Source organism: Plectropomus leopardus, chromosome 11 (assembly GCF_026936395.1).
Source record: "Plectropomus leopardus strain MGB_pleo_1.0 chromosome 11, ASM2693639v1, whole genome shotgun sequence".
NCBI classification, from domain to species: domain Eukaryota; kingdom Metazoa; phylum Chordata; class Actinopteri; order Perciformes; family Serranidae; genus Plectropomus; species Plectropomus leopardus.
The window spans coordinates 15507649-15528566 of NC_142186.1; the positions used below are offsets into that span (position 1 = coordinate 15507649).

At 37.5% G+C, this 20918-nt stretch overlaps 1 protein-coding gene across 2 annotated transcripts; it reads right to left on the reverse strand.

The window, feature by feature from the left end:
* Positions 1-973: 973 nt before the first annotated feature.
* On the reverse strand, positions 974-12171 carry LOC121945641 (protein tyrosine phosphatase type IVA 3). Of its 2 annotated transcripts, none has more exons than XM_042489933.2 (7): positions 11760-12171; positions 6787-7251; positions 4749-4886; positions 4420-4512; positions 4181-4311; positions 3703-3777; positions 974-2994 (listed from the first exon to the last, which is right to left on the reverse strand). In XM_042489933.2, exons 3-7 carry the CDS (start codon positions 4842-4844, stop codon positions 2877-2879), a joined length of 513 nt encoding a protein of 170 aa, XP_042345867.1. In that variant the 5' UTR covers positions 4845-4886; positions 6787-7251; positions 11760-12171; the 3' UTR covers positions 974-2876. The 2 variants fall into 2 exon arrangements, with proteins under 2 accessions (XP_042345867.1, XP_042345868.1); XM_042489934.2 differs by lacking the exon at positions 11760-12171 and adding an exon at positions 11322-11344.
* Between the last annotated feature and the right edge of the window lie 8747 nt (positions 12172-20918).

A 20918-nucleotide genomic window follows, 5' to 3' on the forward strand; every position in this document is an offset into this window, starting at 1 on the left:
CCTAATTTTTCTTCCTTTTTTCTGTTAATAATAATGAAAATCATAAATGATTTTGAGTATGTGGATGTATGTATATATCCAATTAATTATTCTATACTATAATTCAATTAATTATAGTATAGAATGAATACGGAAGCTTGTTTCTTAAAATTCAGTGACTTATGGAGAGGGGGTGGGAGTGAATACGTTTTTACTTCTTCTCACTCCATTTCGCATATGTAAACCAAGTCATCATGTGTTTGATGATTTCTTTTACTTTATGTTTTGTTACTGTCTGTAAATATTACTTTTTTGTCTGTTTGCTTTGTATAATAATTTCTCTATTTCCTTTTTTAGATAAATAAAGCAAATCAAATCAAATGAATGATTTCTTTCACAAGCTTCCTATTATTTGTTCTCCATTGTGTCAACAGGCCTCATAAGTGAAGGTCCAAATTAATGAGATATAGGAGTTAAAGGTAAGTTGCACTATAAATGTATATAATTAAATGTGCAATCATTTATGTTTTTCTTCATGTTTTAGTGCTATCTGCCTAAATGCTTTTTTGGGCAAGCAGAAAGGAAATAATTGTTTAGGTTTCAATGTTTCATATGGGCAATCAAAGCTGGGGCCCGACTACTGCTGTCTAATAAAAAGCTCTGGTATTGTTATATTACCACATTAAACAGTTTATCATCAAGCTATAGGCTGACTTAACTTGGTAGTGGTTTTTATTATAGCGATAGTACAGAGATTATAAAAACACAGAAAATTCATTTTGCAGATTTTCTCTGCCGCATTTTCTTTTAATGACATATTTGCTCTCAGTAACAGGGTTTAACCAATTCCTTTTTTGCCTACAGTTTGTGAATTTTAGGTTTGTTTTATACTATCAAGCAAAACTGAGCTATATAAAGCAGCAAAAAAAAAAAATAAAGATATGCATAGGCACAGTAAAAAGTATCTAAATAGTAATGAACAATTGGTCAAATACAAGGACAATGACAAAAACTTTATTAAACAATGCAAGAATTTACAGAAATACATTTACAGCATTTGTTTTTACATTAAAAAGTGTCAGCCCAGCCATTGACAACAGTGAAAGCCTACACACATATACACACACACACTCACACAAACAAACATCATATGAACAAGTAAACTGTAGCCAATTTGTTGAGTTTTCAGGTAAAGATGTTTTTCTCTCCCTCTTTTTACTTCATTTCTTTCTCACAAATTGCTTATCAGGACATCAGATGATGAGGAGACCGTCACAAGCAACCTGCTAATACATAAAAAGTGCACACTCTATCATCAGCAAAAAAAGGAAGCAGTTGGTTACATGCATCATTCAGGAACAATACAAATGAACAAGTAAACTCCACCCCACAAGAAAATCTTTTTTACAATACTGTAACCTAGTCTAAATGATGTGCAGCAATATTTGTGCTATTTGTATCCATTTGTCATTCCTGGGCTAAAACTGAGAGATGGTGTCATCAAGTGCTGATAAAATAAAAATTCCTCCCTGACACCTCGAAGATAATAAAATATTTGTAATACCTGCCATGGTTTCATTTTCCTTGCAAATTTTTGTAGTCGGTGAATGAGACGACCTCCAGAAGAATAAAAGAGATACCTCATTCAATATTATTTACAACTAGTTTACATTTCTCTGTCACATAAAAATGTGTATAATGTATCATTACTGTAGAATTATTAACATTTTTTACAATATATGTACTTTAAACCTGGCTTGAAATCAGCCGCTGCTGCTAACAAAGATGTTTCCTTTTGTGGGTTTCAGTAAACAGAGCATAATATAATGCACACACTGATATGTAAACACATAACTTGAGCTCACTGAAGTCATATTAAAGCAGTGAATGACACAACACCAAATGAAGGCTGAGTGTTTAGCAAAATGCTTCATCGAACATTTTAGAAGCTGATTTTCACACTAATCGATAATGAATGGCAGAAAATGTTGGGATGAAAATGAGCCCTTATATCTCCAGTTACACTGTAACAGAATAATGTGAAACAAAAGGTCAACTTAGAGTTTTGACACAAATTTACAGTAAAAACACTGAGCTGATATCTTGATTTTAATCCTGTGTATCAGTGTGAAATGTTTTAGTCCCCAAACATTGTATAAAATATATCTCAACTGTTTTTTTAAGGTCATAAAACAATATCAAAAAACCATTGGAGATATACCTCAGGGCCTTTTATACTGTGATCATGGTGATGTTTCAAAATATTGAAGATCTGCACAAAATAATGGAAATTCAATGGTATTTTCACAAAGTATCTGGTACGATTTGACTATTTGAAGGCCAATATATATAGTACGTCATAATAAATCTGCGACAACAAATCTAGGTGTCCCCTTTTGTGCACACGATGAATTTATTTTGATAAAAATGTTAATGTGATTTAGAAGGCTCAACACATTATCCCTGACCCAACTCTGTGTCCATAATGTAGCTAATATGCATTAACAGCTGGCTCCACCTTTTGTTTGATTTTCTCTCCCTTGCCCATCTTTGGCATTTTTCCTTGCTTTAAACTACAATATCAAGCAAATACGCTAATAAAATCATCTTTAAAAGACAACTAATCATCACAAACAAGGGGACATAGATGGTTTTTTTAAAATAAATCTGCTGAGAAAACATTCAGAAATAATTGGGGTACACACAAACTCATGAAACCAGTATATGTTTAGTGTTTGTGACAGTGACACAAGGCTTGTATGGTTGGATTCCTGAGAGCATTTGTCGAGGGGTAGAAGAAGTAGTGTTTGTATTTGTATTTGTGTGTGTGTGTGTGTGTGTGTGTGTGTGTGTGTGTGTGTGTGTGTGTGTGTGTGTGTTTGTGTGTGTGTGTGTGTTCACATTGTGCAACACTTGTTCTTTTGTGCATGAGAGTCTTTGAAGCGCAGTCTCTGCTTGGATCGATATTTCTCCAGGTATGTTAGCTGTTTGCTGTTGATCGCTCCACGACGCTTCCTGAAACACACAGAAAGAAAAACAATGGATGATGGTAATCAAAAATGAACAATCCAGATCTGAATCTGAGCTCTTCAGGTGGCTCAAATGCAGTCTTCGCTACAATGTCTTCTTTGACAATGACACCACTAGATGGCACCAAACAGAAAACAGCTTAAATTTCTACACAAGAAGGTAGAAATAGGGGATAAATTCTATTTGTGGTGTAAAGACGTGTTTCAAAACCATGTTAGGCAATTTACAAATTTCACAAAGCTTTCATGTGTACAGTGTATCAAAATCAGATTAAGACACTGATTTTGTTTCATAAAGCTTAAGTGCTGTGTCACCATGATATTTGTTATTTCTGTATGATGAGCGGGGGGGCACCGTTAAGATAGGTAAACCAAAAAAAATGTTTGTGGTCCTCTAAGGAATGGCTCCTGATGGCCACTAAAATGGGCACATTTTGCAATGACAACTATAAATCCTTTTTAACCTCCCACAAAGGCATATAGTGCTCCACCACTGTGCAAAAAAAAACAAAACTCCTAAGTGGGGCCCTTCTAGCTACCATACAACAGCTGGATACTGTTAGTTTGGACGCTCAGCTTGTAACTGTCATACATACAGTACAGGTGTTTAGGTGTAACCTAAACTGGGCTCACTAGGCTTCTTTGCAGCCCCCCAGAGTCTGATGATGAGGATGTAGTATACAAATGTACTCACTGTCTGATGAGTTGAATAGCATCTTCATACTTCATCCCGCTCTCTATCAGAGCCAGAGCGACCAGCACAGGAGCCCTGTATGCACGCAAAAACACACAAACACACACATACACAGTCATGCTGTTTGGAAATAGAATGATCAGGTTACAGCTACCGTTTTTGTCTCGTGTTTCATCACTTTTCCAGCTAGAGTTTGTTAGAGTAAAAGTGTGTGTGTGTGTGTGTGTGTGTGTGTGTGTGTGTGTGTGTGGATATGTCCATCAAGTATAACAAAGAGATCAATGCCACTAAAACTACAGCAAAAGGCATCTGAACTTATCACCCATTTTTTCTGTTTTATATAGTTTTCATCCATGTGTGGAACAATAACTATGGTGTGACTGTCACCCAAGCTGTCTGACCAAGTCTCACACCAGAAACCTGAATCTTCATTCAGATAAAAACCAAATGCATTTTAATTGTTGGGGTTGTCTCTCACCTTCCCAGTCCAGCCACACAGTGAACAGCCACGCAGCATCCTGGATCCTCCTGAAACTTCTTCATCAGCAGACTCAACCAATCATCTACCAGTTTACTGGGGGGCGGGGCTCCGTCATCAAATGGCCAGTCCTGAAAGAGAGGCAGAACAGTTTCAGTGTCTCTGACACTGTATTTTGTCATAAGATAACTAAATTTTATTGTAAATGCTGTATGTGTGTGTTTTTTTAGTGTACTCACCACCACAGTGATGCCGTCTTTCTCCAACGGTGTTTTGTCATAAGTGACATCACATACTCGTACAACTGTGGTGGCACCATAGCGCTTCAGATCCTGAAAAGGACAACGGCCGTAGAAGATGATTTTCCAGACTAAGCCAAAACTCAAATGGATCAACACAATTCAATTTAATAGTTGTTTCATTTGACTTGTCATCAGCAAAGGAAACATGTACAGTTTATAAATGAGGTATGTGGAGATGTGCATGTGTATGTTACCTTTATGAAGTCTTCAGTGTACTGATGGTGATCACACACACACACACACACACACACACACACATTTCTTACCTCTATGAAGGAGCTGAGAGTGCTGTCTGTGGGGTTGTGTGTGATGAGGAATCTCATGTTTTTGTGGCACAGTTCCACCGGAGCTGGACGGTTCATGGTGCCCAGTGTGACCCTTGACGTCCCAGGATGACCTCTGACCTTTTAATGTCAGGGAGAAATGTACTTGTATGAATTAAAACTGAACATGTTATCAAATATTTGAGCCAGATTTGGTGCACATTTTTAAGGTTCTTAAACATTAGCATCTGAACACAAAAAGTCCCCACAAGGTCTTTGAATGCTTAACTGGTTACCTAAAGTTATCTTAAAGTTAAAGGGACAGTTCACCCCAAAAATCAAAATTATTTTTCCTATCTGTAGTGCTGTTTATCAGTCTAGATAGTTTTGGTGTGAGTTGCTGAGTGTTGGAGATATTGGCCGTAGAGATGTCTGCCTTCTTTCTAATATAATGGAACTTGATGGCACTCAGCTTTTGGTGCTCAAAGCGCCAAAAAATACATTTAAAAACTCATCACGACCCATTTACTTAAGATAATCCACAGACCTTGTTGTGAGCAGTTTCATAGGGACTATTTTCTTTCTACCAAACTACACCTGCCAACCATATCATCACGCAGAGGGAAGCATGCACATACACAAGGACAAGAAGCACATGCTCCTGACAGCGTGAGATGTAAACATTAATGGCATCTTCCTTGCCTGAGATGTAATGTTAGCTAGCTCAGTGGTCATAGGTGCTTGGATCACCACAAAATATAAAATAAAATAAACAGTGCTACAGGTCAGAGGTCAAATATGTATTTTTGATTTTGGGGTGAACTGTCCCTTTAACCTGTCCCTTTAGAAACCTGGATCAAGATCACTTTACTGCTATGTTATTAAGTTTTTTCAGGAGCAACCAAACCTGTTACATTCTTTAGATATCTCTAGACTCATCACAAGGTCACATATTTACAGTCCTTTTATGTTCGTCTCAATGATGGACCTTTAATGTAACTCACAACAGTATTCAATGTGGATTGCAATGCTGCAGCAATGCCTTCCACCCCCACATGTATTTTCACTTAGACCTCATCTAAAACCTGTGTGGGTGGGCGAAGACTGCACTTGATTGATCTCCCCAAGGCTTTGCTAAGATGGAACTCACACCTCTATCTATTGGTCGATAGGGTTTCAGCCTCACATAATTCCAATTACATCTTTGCCCAACTTTGTCTAATCAATCAGTATAACTTAAAAGACCTGTGATGGTCTGCTTAGAGAAATGACATTAAACTGCAAATGTAAAATTTCACAAATAATGAGTTGTTTCATAATCAAAATACATAAAAATGCTACTACATTTAACACAGTAATAAATATGTTGTATACTGGATATAACACAAAAATAAAATGACAAAATGATAGCAGTTGTTTTGAGTGTCGCTTGTGGACTGGGAATGTTCTTGTCACATTTCCATTAAGATAACAGGGATGTGAGTGTATTTTAGGATGGAATTTTAATTTCAATAATCTTAATTCAGGGATGCCCCACTTTTCTAAATTCATATACAGACACTATTCTTAGGATACTGACAAGAACTATCTGGGTGATATCAAAGTTCTCACATGTTGGTAAAGAAAGATTTTTCTTCTGCACAGTGATTCAGTTGGCAGGTTTTTTGCTTCCAAGAGCACAGAAGAGCCTTACACAAATTGTGTGCGCTTTGTCAATGCATTATTTTTAAAAACAAACTTTCACCAGTGTTATTATTTCTAAAAATGTATAATATATGTAATTGATATAAAAAATCTAAAAGGTTATGTATTTCTATTCAAGGCAGTATACAACCTTCTTGTAAATAATCTTACACTCACTAGAGGCATATAAAGGCAAGCAAAAAATTGATCTCAGCTCACTCTGACCAAACTAAAATAAAAACAAAAAACGACCTCAGCATCCTGTAATCATGCCAGAAAGTGTTAATAAAGTGCAGGAGTTAGAGGTGTTGGTGCATCACTATATTTAGTCGAGCTCTGGTGAGCAGTCTCCTCTCACCCTTTAGCCTCAGCTGAAGCAGGTAGCTGCTTATATCAGGTCTCCAGGTGACTCTGGACTTCCTGTCTCTTGTTTAACTTCCTGTTGGGAGACTGTTTATGGTCTTTAAAGTATTTTCCCAATTCTGAGGTCCTGGTGTTTTGAGTACAGTTTTACTCCATCAGTTGATTGTACCCTAAAGTCCAGGAAGCCACAGTGTGCAGCTCTCTCTCTGATTGTCACTGCTTCAGTCCTTTTCTCTTTGTCTCTCAGTAGCTCTCTCTGTCCTTCTTCCAGTTAGCTTCCGGTGTCGAGGCTCCACGTGTTACCCCATGAGCTGGCTAGTTCAGAGGGCATAGGCCAATGGTCTTTCAGGTTTCAGGGTCGCAGGACTGCATTGTGCAGCTTCATTCCAGACAGGCTCTAAATGTGTTGGGCGTGGCAGTAGTCACCACTCCGCCGCACAAACTCCATCAACCAGCGGTTCTAAAGTACAAAACACAACAAAATGATTAACTCTTTCAATAATTAACTTTCAGAAAAACAAAAATGAAAATACATAAAATGTTTCACAATTAACAAAGTTAATCAAATCATAATAAAGTAATAAAATTCAGCACTTTTTTCCAGTGTTCCAAACATATCCATCATCAGCCCATATAAAATATGATGAAACATAATAATGACAGTCTTCATCGGGGATGTAGAGGGCAGCTCATGTACATAGAACAGACAAACATATGTGCATGCAGGCCGGTTTTAAATGCTTTGCAACTGAACAAACTAAACAAAATTATAGTATTGGTTTTTAAATAATAAATGACGCTGACAAATATCTTTGCATGCAAAGAAAGATCAGACCTGTAACATAAGCCTGAGTGGACTTTTGGAAATTGTTTGGTCCATTAAGTGATTTAAAATCAAAATTTAATTTAACAAGTTAAAGGCCCTCAAATACCAAGACCATTAGCTCACAGTATGCATGTATTTAAGAATATTATTTGCAAGTAAGTGCTTATTCTCTCTTTTTTGACAAGTCAGTTGACTGCATACACACATCCAAGCATGTACACACACAGTGTGACCCTGTCACCTTATGCAGTTACTGAATCATGTGCAAAAGTGTTCCTACTTGCATGGAACGGACAAGAAAACTGGGGGACAGATGACAGAGGCAGCATGAGGTAGAAAATCTAATACATGATGTGGCTCAGACAAGATGGAAAATGTTATTAGATCAGCCTGGACAATATCATCCAAATTAAATTTGGTCTGAAGAAAAAAAAGAGATAAAGTCTGTAAACTGGTGGCCTATTTAATGTACTATAGTATGTAAGTACAAGAGCAGTGGATGTGAGGGCAGTTCCTCAGGTTTTTGGACAAAAGATTACATACAACCATAGAGCAGAATAAAAAGAGAGGTTGGCTTACTTACTGCTTCAGCAGGTCGTCTTAGACTTAGGCTGCAATAACGGATTAATTTGCTAATTTAATTGACACATTGTCCTTGGATTAAACATGCTTGCCAGTGAATGTCATTCAGCTCTTTTTTTGGAGCTCTTTGGTTGCATTTTTAATGTATGTCAAATCAGATTTTATATTCTTAATATTTTGTCATGCAAATAGCTGTTGTTGCTCAGATACATATGTGTAGTATATGTCTACATATAGTATATGTTTATGATATTTGGTTTGAACTTAACAAAGTTAAAATTATAGTCTGATTATGTAGATAATGTTTTTTTTTCTTTTTAAAAAAAACTAATTTCCCTTTATTCTCAGACGCAAACGGCACTGGGCTGATCTCCGGCTATACAACATGCTTAACTGTTTTTAGAAGATTCACGTCTGCCACATTCTATCCAGATAAATATGAAGTGAGATAAATGAAATAAATGGAAACAGCTTGTAAATTAACATGCAACTTCTTCAAAAGTCAACAAGTTTAATACTCTACTTAGCAGGCCACACCAACCATTAAATAAATGCGTCACAGAAACTTGTCTGATAAACCTAATAAAATCTCACATAGTTACTTAAAAGGCTAAGTATTTGTGCCACACTGAGAAAAAAAATCATGAGACTTTGAGAATAAAGTCAAAATTTGCATTTTAAAAGATATCATTTCAAGAATACAGTTGTAAATCAATGAGAATAAAGTCATAATATTTCAAGAAAAATAAATGTTTGAGTTACCACTGACTATTCTTTCTTGAAATACACTTTGTTTTTATTCAATTTTGACTTATTATTGTAATATTATGATTTTTATTCTCAATTTCCATCTTTATTCTCATAATATTTTTAATATTATTCTAGAAATTTCAAAATAAAAAAAATCTCAATGTGGTTGTAATACTTCATACATACAGGATGTAGTGAAGTGAAAACTGTTGTATCCTCTCACTAAAGTGTCCAAACATTCAGACAAACAACCAAGGAAAGTCCAGAGGTAGTCTGGGTAATCCGTCCTTACCTCCTCATCTCAGCGCTGACAACACACACACACACACACACACACACACACACACACACACACACACACACACACACACACACACACTTCATAATCACATGTCGACTTACTCTCCCAGAAGAGTGCAGTCTATTCCAGGTTGTTGACTGTCTATTATTAGGAATTTATCTCGTGTCACCGCTAATCAGGATAGAGGTCAATTATTTTCCAAGAACTTTTATTCAGCTTAAGAAGACAGTTCAATTTGAAAACAAATACTTGTCCTATTACCTGTGTTGCTATTTATAAATCTAGATTGTTTTGGTGTGAGTTATAGAGTGTTGGAGAGATTGTCCATAGAGATGTTTGCAACAGCAGTGTCTCATTCCAGAAATCATGACCTGGTTACTCAAGACAATCCGCATAACTTGTTGTGAGCAGTTTCATCTAGGAATTACTTTCTTTCTACTGAACTGCGTCTCCCAACCATATCACCATGCAAACGGAAGCGTGCATCTACTGCTAGCTCACATTGCACCACTGAAATAGGTAACATAACAGCTCAGTCGAGGAGGGCCCCATTAATGTTTATTGGCCTCTCACCCATTAGTAGATGTACGCCTCCTTCTGCACAGTGATTTCGTTGGCAGGTATGATTCAGTAGAGAGAAAATAGTCCCTCAGTCTATGAATGTATAAAGAATTCTGGATACAGTGTGGGAGGCAGGACTTCAGTCAGTCATATGACAGTTGCTCATTGGCACATGAAGACAAAAAAGTTTGATTTCCCAGGCATAAAATTATCTGGATCTTCAACATCCATGTGCCCACAGAGCAAGTCCTCTGGAGACTACCACTAGCTGAGCGGCTAAATTCCAGTTTAGCCCTCTGCTAACTTGAATGGGGATAAAATGATTTTAGATTTTCCAAATGTTATTGGACGGAATGGCTCAAATCCTTATAATGAAATGAGTCATTTCGCAGGGGCTCAAAAAAAAAGTATCCACTAATTTACAGTCATCTTTTTTCACAATGGAAGCTTATCGAAAAAAGTATTTTTGGACTCTGTCATTACTTGACTGACCCAAAAGTTGTAATTCAGCGATTTGACCACTATGCCAAATTGGCTTCAGAGCCTGCTGCTGTTCTTGAGGGCCTTGCGCAGCCAAGAGGGACACCATAATGTTTACATCTCAAGCTCTCACAATCAAGAGCCTCTTGTCCATGAAAAGATAACAATATCATTAATACTCTGTATTTCACACAAAAACAATCTACATTAATGAATAGCACCACCAGCACAGGAGAAATATGCATTTTGATTTAGGCGAGAACTGTCCCTTGAGTATTATAGAGATGTCATATATGATTTTTTACAGTCTCATATAACACAAGCACAACAAAAATTAAACTCCACGAAGACACACAGGATAAGAACAAATATGTATCACACAAAGCAACACGTCAGAAGGCACTGTCATAGACGACACAAAGCGATGATTTCACTAAAACTGAGAGACAGACGTGATAGAAAAGTGTTTAAAAGCAGCTAAACATTTATCATTTTTATTTAAATGCTAACTCTCCTCAAGTACTGCAGTCATTTTAGGCATTTAGCTGAAGCAAAGCTGAGCATAAAAACATCATAGAAAGGAGCATGAGGGAAACGGACAGACTTTAGCAGTAATTCCAATTAATAATGTAAGGTTGATCTACCCTGTCACCTTAGAGCATAGTTTGGCTTGTAAAAACAGGTGCAGGTCTCCAGTTGGTCTGCCTGACTCTTTCCCTGTCACAGGCTGGGTCAGAACCCAAAGAAGTTAAATATGGATCTCAATATTATTTTAGAGCCGCCTCAGGTTGCCAAACTTTTCAATGTGCAATGCTTCAGTATAAGCTTGTGGGTTAGTAGTGAAGATAGCAACAAGGCAGGTTAGTAGTAGCCTCAAATAGGATCAGTCCTGTTACAGCACATTCACCTCAGCTGCCTTCATCACCACAGAGGTTTTCTGCAGCAGCTCCAATCTCAAGGCACTCTGAAAAACAAGATGTGCTAAATGCCTAAAAGTGAGTTGTTTAAAGTGTACACTTGTACCTCTTACCTCAGTGGACAGTTTGGCTGCTGAACAGGAAAATCCACAAACCAGTTAGTGCTGCAAAACCAGCAGCAGCAGCCTACAACAGTGCGAATGCTGATATACAACCAGCTGACTGCCTGTTATAGTAAACCCCTGTAGACACTGAATACTTGCAGCTGTATTTATAGCTGTATCTATACCAGCAGCTGAATTAGTGACACACCACATTTTTCTGTGGAAGCGACAGTCTGCAATGCTGATACATGCTCCTCACTCACAGCCTATTCCAGAGAAGGACTGTGATTAGCTTGATTACTGTCTCAACAATACCACCGTGGAAATGAATTTCTATGAAATTGCATCCATTATGTGTCTGCTATTGTTCCCAAAGTTGACAGCTATTGTTATATTATGATAATAGCAGCAAAACAAATACAATACCTAGAAAATGAATGTCCTTACCTGCTATTCAACGTCATCCCTGACCACAGACTTCAGTTCTTCTGCCTCGTTGCAAGAGTAAACTCCACCTGCTTTCAGTCTTTTTCTGCCTCTAGAAGCTGAAATATATGCAGGTAAAGCTTCAGAAAAAATAAAGTCTCGGTGCAACAACCTGTTGCTCTGCCCCACTATAACACTGAACTATCCACCTCTGCCTGGCCGGGGCGATGTTTGTGCTCTAAGTGCGGGTTTGTAGCTGCACCTTGCTGTAGCAGTGCAGCTGAGGATCTGCTGTGAGCTGGTCTAATCAGGCTGAGCAGCCATCTGACCCTGACAGCCCTGTCACTACCAGAACACTCTACAGTTAATGCTCTTAGAGGGAGAGGAGAAGAGCCTCACTCCCTCCTCCTCCTCTACATCCACTTGACTCCCTTTTCCCTCCCCTCTGAGGAAGAGGTGCTGCGCCCCCGTCCTCTCCTAACCCCTCCTATAGGCTGATTGTAAGATCCAGTCAAGGAAGCATTTGGTCTAACGTACAGTGCACAGCAACAAATTATATACACATCAGTGATTTCAGTTCATGTTTTTCTCAAATATAACTAAAAGAACTTGTGAATTTGTCAGTCAAACGAGTTGTCTCTGCTATGACAGGACTGTCTGGTCCTTCCCTTGTTTTCCTTTCCTCCCTCTCTCCCCCACTTCCCCTGCCTGAACCAACTAAAAATAGACGGTCCTTTGAGCCACCAGACAGATTGGACAAGTCAAACCTTTGAGTCCCAGTTCATGGAATTAACTTTCTCCTTAACCGACAATGGTCTCAAGTTGTTTGTGTTCCTGTATACAGCCAAATGACAGTGTGAAGCTGCCGTGTTTTTGCCAAAGCCTGTAAGTCAATGAGTTTGTTCACAAAATTTAACAAAAACTGTGAAAGCTGCAGGACACATTCTCTAGACTGACTTTCATTGAGGCAGGCCTCCAAGAAATCAACGCAGTTTTGGGTTTGGGTTTTTAGGACTAATTTTATCTGGTATGTTTACAAGGTTAATGGCATGGATATGTGAGTCCAGAGAGTCACAAGGCAGTCATACGCACAGACTTCTTAAAGCAGGACAAGCTGGGGCCTCACCTCACTATCAATCACTTTGAGTAGAGGTTGACATAACTGTTAGCCCACGCACTGACCTTTCAAAAAACTACTCTTACCGGCTAAAATTAGCTGAAGCACTTCTTGAATGCTTTCCAGTTCATCCCATTCAAATTTGAATGTTCACAAATCCCAATGTTGCTGATAGAGAGTAAGTTTCTGTGTGTGTATATGTGCTCTCCAAACTGGAGCAGTGTTTGTTGCATGCATCATGCTGACAAGTATTTGACTACTGTATCATGGCCAAGTGTTATTCCGCCTCTGATTTTCCTGATGGTGACCTTTCACCTTTTCTGTTGCGGATAATCAATGTCACAAGTGGTGATTAGTGGGTTCCAAACACAATGTGACAGTTGGATAAAGAATTTCAGAGGGAAGAAAAACAAGATGGAAAAGAGAGGACAGCACTTGTCTTGAGGTCTGTTAATGAGGGCTTTGACTGTAAACATCTAAACATAGAATAGAGGTGTATATGGCTTGTTCACATACTGTACAGTGTGTGTATTTTACACCTTTTCAAACATAGGTTTCAAAAGTACGTGTCTAAACACAGTCATGAGAGATGGAAACATGGGGAAGAGATAGGGGAATGGCGTGCAACATAAGGACATTGCAGCCACAGACTACAAAGAAATTGACTTAGTTAAGTGAAATCACCCACTGGTTTGTGGACTCCCATGTTTAAGTCTCGAGTATGGTAGTTTTTCTGGGGCCATCTTGGTGTTTTTTTGTTGTTGTTGTTGTTGTTTTTTGAGCTAGAGGTGACCATATTTGGATGAGGGGTTGAAGCTGTGGGGGAGTGAGGGGTGGATCTGACTGAGAACCTGAGGACACCACCATGGTAGCAACTGTTCAGTCACAAGGTAGCAACACCCTATAAAGCATAACCTTGCTTTAACATCTGTTTTACTCCTAATAGTGCCATGAATTACAAAATGAACATCATGCTGTTTTGACAGAGACATGAAACCAGCAGTGTGAGTGCATAAGAAAAATGTTTACTGAGGTAAAAAAAATAGTAGTACGGTCATTCTATCATAAAATTGCATACAATCAGACTTTTTTTGTAACCAAGTGGCAACCTCTGGGGCTGAAAAATTTTGAACAGCTGTGGCTGAGCAGCTACATGACCCACTCACCAGGGACGTGACCCATTTTATCTAGAGGATCATCCCCCTTTGCTCCTTGGTTCAGGGGCCCTGAAGAAAATGCTAAGTTAGCATTTAGCTAGCTATAAAGTGCTAGGTTAAAAGTAAGTACTACCTTTAAAGTAAAGGTCAGGATGCGGGTTCTTACGTCTAAATTATTTCTTCATGAGTGATTAATAAAGTAAATGAATAAAGTGGATTATTGCTAAATTTGGCCTCGGAGCGAATCATTACAATATTGAGTTACAGCAGGGTGCAAATAACCATCACGTTGGTGGGTATGTGTGGTACTGAAGTTCCTGAAATGGCCACTTGAGGCTGGCTCCAAAACAGAGTAAATCTCTGAAGGTACCCCTGTTAAAATGTCCGAATGTACAGCTGAAATGAACATGTTTACTACCTGGTGCAAAAACGATTTTGGTCTCTATAGCTAATTTCAAATTTCATGACAACTGTACAGGGATAGAATTTTTATACAACTCACCTGCTTACATTTTGTGAGGATTAAAGATACGCATAATTAAGGGCCGGGCTCTTTGAGTGACAGGCTTTCTGCGGACAGTGTCCTCAGGTTTCAATCAGATCCACCCCTCGCTCCTCCACACCTCCACCATAATGGTAGCTACATCCATTATTTTTGGTCTATGTTTGCAACCAATGGCTAACAGAAGGAATGCAGGTTTAACACAATTTGGTTTTAACTTTTTTAATGCTGGTTTGCTCCGCCCATTGGCGCTTCAACCCTCAAAAAGTATCGGCAGTCCAAAGTGGTCCAAATTATTTGTATTTAAACGTTTTTATTTGGGTACTTTTGAAAATTTGAATTAAATGTAATACAAGTAATAATAAACACTTGGGACATCCTTTCACTACATACTAACCCTCTAAATTCATGTACTCTCCCCCCATCTGATCCTCTTGAGGAACACCCAGTTCCACCTGTTTTAATACATACAAACAGCAGTGCACTGGCCTAAACAGGGTTGCTATAATGGTTTCTGGAAATGTGAGCTGACACCCTGTAGGTCAACCCTCAGCCGGCAGTCTTGGGCCTCTGACAGAGCCTAAAGGACACTTTGGGCCTTTAACCTGCAACGACTTCAGGATCTTTTTACCACAGCTGCAACTAAATGTCAAATAAGTGTTCAAGCCTTATTTTTATAAACCAATGATTGCTGATGGTAACTATAATGGATCACAGTAATCATGAATCATTATGCTCAGGCTCGCCTGCCAGAGCTGGACTAAAGCAACAACTATGAATAGAGATAATTTATTACCTTGTTCTCTTATGTCAGACCTTTCAGTGTCACAACTCTTTAATCATGGCATGCGTGATGGTACAGCTAAATAATATTATATAACCTTGGCATTTTATGTCTCTTGATCTTAACCCTTTATGACCAGGATCGACATCAGTTTTGTTGTGCTGCAATCAGATGCCTCTCACAAGCATTTAAAACCATGGAACCTGAGAATATCTGTGTGACTTTTGAATAATAATAATAATAAGGCCTAATGTGAAATTGCTTATTAAAGCACAATGTTTGTTATTCTTATAACTCCGCATTTTTTCACCTGTTTAGCTAGATTACTCTTGGAAAGCTATTCTTGGCATTATGTAATGATGGTGCTATTTAAACCCTCCATCGCCTTTATAGAAGCACTCCAATCTGGTTCAGTAGCTCTTCGTCTCACTCTGTCGTATTTGTGTCTGATGAATACAAACATAGCCTGTAGTTAAAAAAAAAAGTCTGACCTTACAGTGATATAACCAAAGTGCATTTGACCGGTTTGTCAGCTAGCCTATTGGATAACTACATTAGTGAAAGAAGTATCCGTAACTTGGAATAAAAGTGCTAATACCACACTGTGAATATGTTCCCAAGCAACAAAAAAAAAAAATGTTCTTCAGTCAAAGTACAGAAGTATTATCCCAAAAATCCCATCAAAAATACTTATTCTGCAGAAAAAAATGTCCTTGTGGTGCTTTATTATTATGCTTTGGAATTAATATTGCTGCATTAATGTGTATCCTATGTTTGTGGTTGTGCTAATTAAGTGCTTTAATCTACAGCAGTGCATCTGTTATATCATCATATGTTTGTAGCATCGCTGTCCTGTGAGAGCCACTCATGGTGTCAGAACAACATCCCTATTGCTGTGAATTTTCCAGTTTTTTGAAAGGTTCAGGTTTTTTTAGTTTATCTATCTTAAGTAGGAGAATTTTTCTAAGCCCACAGAGTAACATTTCAATTTTTATTTTATATTTTGATATTTGTTTATTTGTTTTTGTTTTGTTTATTGACACTGGCTAGGAAAAGTATGAGAAAAGTGTAATCTGAAAAGAAACTTAAGCTGTCAGACAAATGGGTTGAGATGGGTTAAAAGAGCTGAGATGTAGCAGAGTAGAAGCTGCATAAAAAAGTCCTTACAAATTTGTACATAAGTGCATTAAAATTAAATACTACTTTGCTACATTCAACCAGTGGGTGACTACAACTGTTACTAACCCTTTAAGGCCTGAAAACATTGGTAAAAACATCAAAATAAGGCAGTGGGCAACTTAACAAGAAATTGTTAACAAACATTTGCAAGAAATTCATAAAAAGTTGCAAAAAAATTACACGAAATTTGCAAAATAAAAAGGAAAGAAACACAACAGAGCAAAAACAGGAAATGACCTGAAAAAAATGCTAAGGTAAAATAACAATAATTATTTTTCTTTAATCTAATTTTAAATATATAATGACAGTTATAACAACTTTGCATATAAGTGTCAGTGTTAAGGAAATTTGTTTTTCTAGGTCATTTCCTTATCACCTTTTGGTATTTTTTTGCAATTTGTGGGACATTTCTTAACAAGTAGCGGATAGCCTTTTTCCCATAAAAAGAAGTTTCAAAGGTTTAAATACGTGTGAAAGGCATCTGAATGCTGTACAAGAAAACTAAAGTTGATCCAGGTTTTTAAAGGTTAACAGTTAATGCTTTTATATTACAAATTAATTACAACTGGTAATTCCTTGTTAATTGCCCTTCTTCATCTGCCACCTCAGAAACAAGGTAAATCTTTCATAAATCAGCCTCCTGACAACTGATGTCTATATACATTTGTTTCTGTGTCACTCACAGCTGATGAAAAGGGATACAGGCAAACTTAACATTTACACTGATTTACCATGTTGATATATACAATTACACAGTAGTGACCCCTCCCCTGCACCACTTTGTAATTCTGTCCCTGAGGCACACTGCTCATGCAGCAGTGTGAAATACTATGTAATCCCCAGAGCAAACTAAGAAGAAACTGGATATGAAATGGAAACACGGTTTCTCCCAGCAGTTTTCTGAGCAAGCATTTTCTGTTTCACACACAAGTAAATCTTCATGATGTCTAAATGACACACAATCGCATTTAATGATTTCAGGTTTAAATTTGTGTTTAAGGGGTGTGATATAACACCTAGTGGACTGCTGTGCTTTGAAAATTGAGCCCTTCATTGGCCAGAAGTAGATGGTGGAGAAGCAGCAGTATGCAGTGCTGGATCAAATGATATTTCAGGGGCTTCCTGTTTTGAGCCGCGCAAATATTTTGAAGTTCAACTAGATTACTCGAGGAAACAAATGATTAAGAGTGTCAGTTTACAGTGACTGCAGTTCAGCTGATGTGAAGAGGATCTTTGATGTGGTTTCATCTATACAATACAATACAAGACAATAAAACAGCATGAGATACAAATCGGTGCAAAGATATAAGTTTGTATGATAAGTTTGTAGTTTTTGTTATTTATAGATAGCAGTGGTTTCCAGCTTGAGGGCCAAGACCCTGCGAAGTAATCCTATGGATAAATAATAATAACAATAACAACAACAACAACAACAACAACAACAACAACAATAATAATAAATATTACAAAACTACTTAAATGTCTTTTTCTTGACAATCCATGGCAATATTACCACATGATGTCCCCTCACATAACCACACCATACAAGGAAGCGTGGAAAGGGCCAGTGTGTTTTTGCATGTAAACACACAGACCCTCAGAAACATGCTTACTAAAGAAAGCACACACATACACAGAGGTTCAGAGAGAAATCCTACACACACACACACACACACACACACACACACACACACGTACAAACAACAAGAAACACACACAGTTAAGCATGTAGCAAGCGGCAGCAGCTGCAGTGTGTATAATTAGAGTGTTTTGAAAGCTGAGAGCTGGATGGCAGGACTTTCACCTGCAGACTGAAGAGTTACCATGACAACCAGCTGTCAGTATAGCAATAAAACTTTATGATGTTAGCTACATTATATATATATGTATATGTTAGCCAAGGTCACTGAAGATAATGAAAAGGATAATAAATATACTTGCCCTCATGCAAACCTCTTACAGAAGCAATACACCAGATTCTTTCTCACCCACAACACCAAACATCACGACCACATGTGCAGCGGGTTACACAACAGGTTACATACTGTAAGTCAATGATCACTTCACAGTATGTCAGGATTCTTGGCTTTCAAAAGTCACTTTCCATCTCACTGTCCATCCCTTCTGTTACGGAACAGACACGCGCACATGGGATTTCCAAACACAACGCTTCAAGTGACAAGTGGTGAGGATTAAATAAGTATGTACTTCTTTCTGCTTCTTTTCACACATGTAAATTGAGACAGTTTCTGAATGGAATTTATTCTGCCTTTTTCCCTTATTTTTTAAAATTCACGTTTTTACTGCTTTTTTTGTATTGTATGCGTTCAAAATAAAGACACCAGTCAATCAATCAAAACAAAGAGTCCAAGTACAAAGTAATTTTAATGTTAAAAAAAACAATAATTTCCAAAGCAAGATTTGTCAAGAGAACAAGATAGCAGTCTGTTGACTGGACTTTCTCCATGCTGCCAGCTGACAAGCTGCATCCAGCTGCTTCCATCTAGTGGAGAAGACAGAAAGATGTAGAATGTCTGCTACAAGCTCAGTCTGACAATTTCTTGAGTAACTTTTTAACCTAATTGCAGCCTCAAATGGCAAATTTATGGCTGTGACGTTGAAAAAATTTACTTTAAATAACAACACTAGATTTTACTATAATGACTGACGCCGCACCAGTGGTGGGCAATAACAAAGTACTCTTAGCCTACTTGAGTACTGTACTTAAATGCTGTATTTGAGTATCTGTACTTTACTTTATTTTTATTTATTTATTTTTTATTTTATTCTATTTCAGTTATTTATTTATTAATTTGGAAACTTATCACTTTGACTCCACTACATTTGAAATACAGTTATTAGATTTTTGACTCTTTTCACATTTTTTTTCTTATCTAAAAGTTAAAAGTCCATAATCTGTAATCATGCAGTTCTGCCTGTGGTTTATTATCAAGGTCATGTTCCCCTACGTCTACCTCAGACATTTGCTACTCAGATTAAGCAGATCATAAATAGAGACAGAGAAGGGAGGTCATCAGCAGGCAACTGTGTCTATGTGGCTATGGTGTTTGGTGTAAGTAATGGCTACAGCAGCAGATGGAGATGAAGATTCCTCATCAGGTCACCCATGGCCATACCTCAAGTCCATGTTTAAAGTTTTTGAGATGAAGAATGATGCATATAGTTTTAAATGTTTACCACACACAAACTTCATTGCAGCCTACAAGAATTTTTATTCAACAAAAACTACAAGCAAGTCAGTACATTCAGTGGGTTGTTTAAGTCAATAGGTTCTGTAAATGTATTGTGACAATGTACTGTATACTGTAATGTTGAGATTTTAAAAAAGTGCTTTTAATACTTAAGGTTTTTTTTTTTTTAAAGCAAGTACCTGAGTACTTTAACCCAAGTAATAATTTGACTCAGCAACTTACACTTGGGTTGGAGTGATATTTGAACAGGATTATCAATACTTTGTAATAGAGTTGTATACTTTATCCACCACTGTGCTACTTTGCATAATTCTTATGAGCAGGGGTTATTTGGTTATATCTGATGTAATAATAGTAATAATAATAATAATAATCATAATCATAATCATAATCATAATCATAATCATAATCATAATCATAATCATAATAATAAACTTTATTTGTATAGCACCTTTTATACAAGAAATGCAGGCTCAGGATGACCGGTTTCATAGACAACATGGTGTGTTTTTTGTGGAATGATGTATTTGTATTTTTATTGCTGCCAAAGGGAGCTCCCAAGGTTCAGTCTTGGGTCTATTTTGTTCACAGTTTATATTAACAACATTACATCCTCTATAAGAAGTTGTAATGCCCATCTTTATGTGGATGATATTGTTTTGTATTTTTTTGCTGATACTGCACATTCAGCCGCTGAAAGCCAACAACAAGCCTTTGACAAATTGCAAGATGCATTATTTAATTTGAACTCAGTACTTAATGCAGGCAAGACCAAATACATGCTTTTTTCTAGAGACAGATATTTTTTGGACAATAGTGTGCATATTACCACCCTGAATCATCATAATATTGGGAGGAGCTCAGAGAATAAAGATCTTGGTATCTGGCTGGATCTAAAAGTTACAATTAAATTTCACATGGACACACATGTCATTGAGCTATGACCAAAAATTGGATATTTGTACCGAAACAGAGCTAATTTTCCTATGCTCAGTGGGAAGCTGACAATTGAAGCCGTTCTCTTGTCTGTCTTGGATTACAGTGGTGTTATCTATAGACATGACTCTGCCGCCAATCTTAAATCCCTGGACTCCATTTATCATGCTGGCTCACTGTCACGCTGTCAGGGTTGACTGAGACACTTAAATAGAATTATTAATGTAATTAGTAACACCTGTGCTTTTCCTGCTATGGAAACTCATATGTCTGCTTTGAAGAAGGCATTCCTG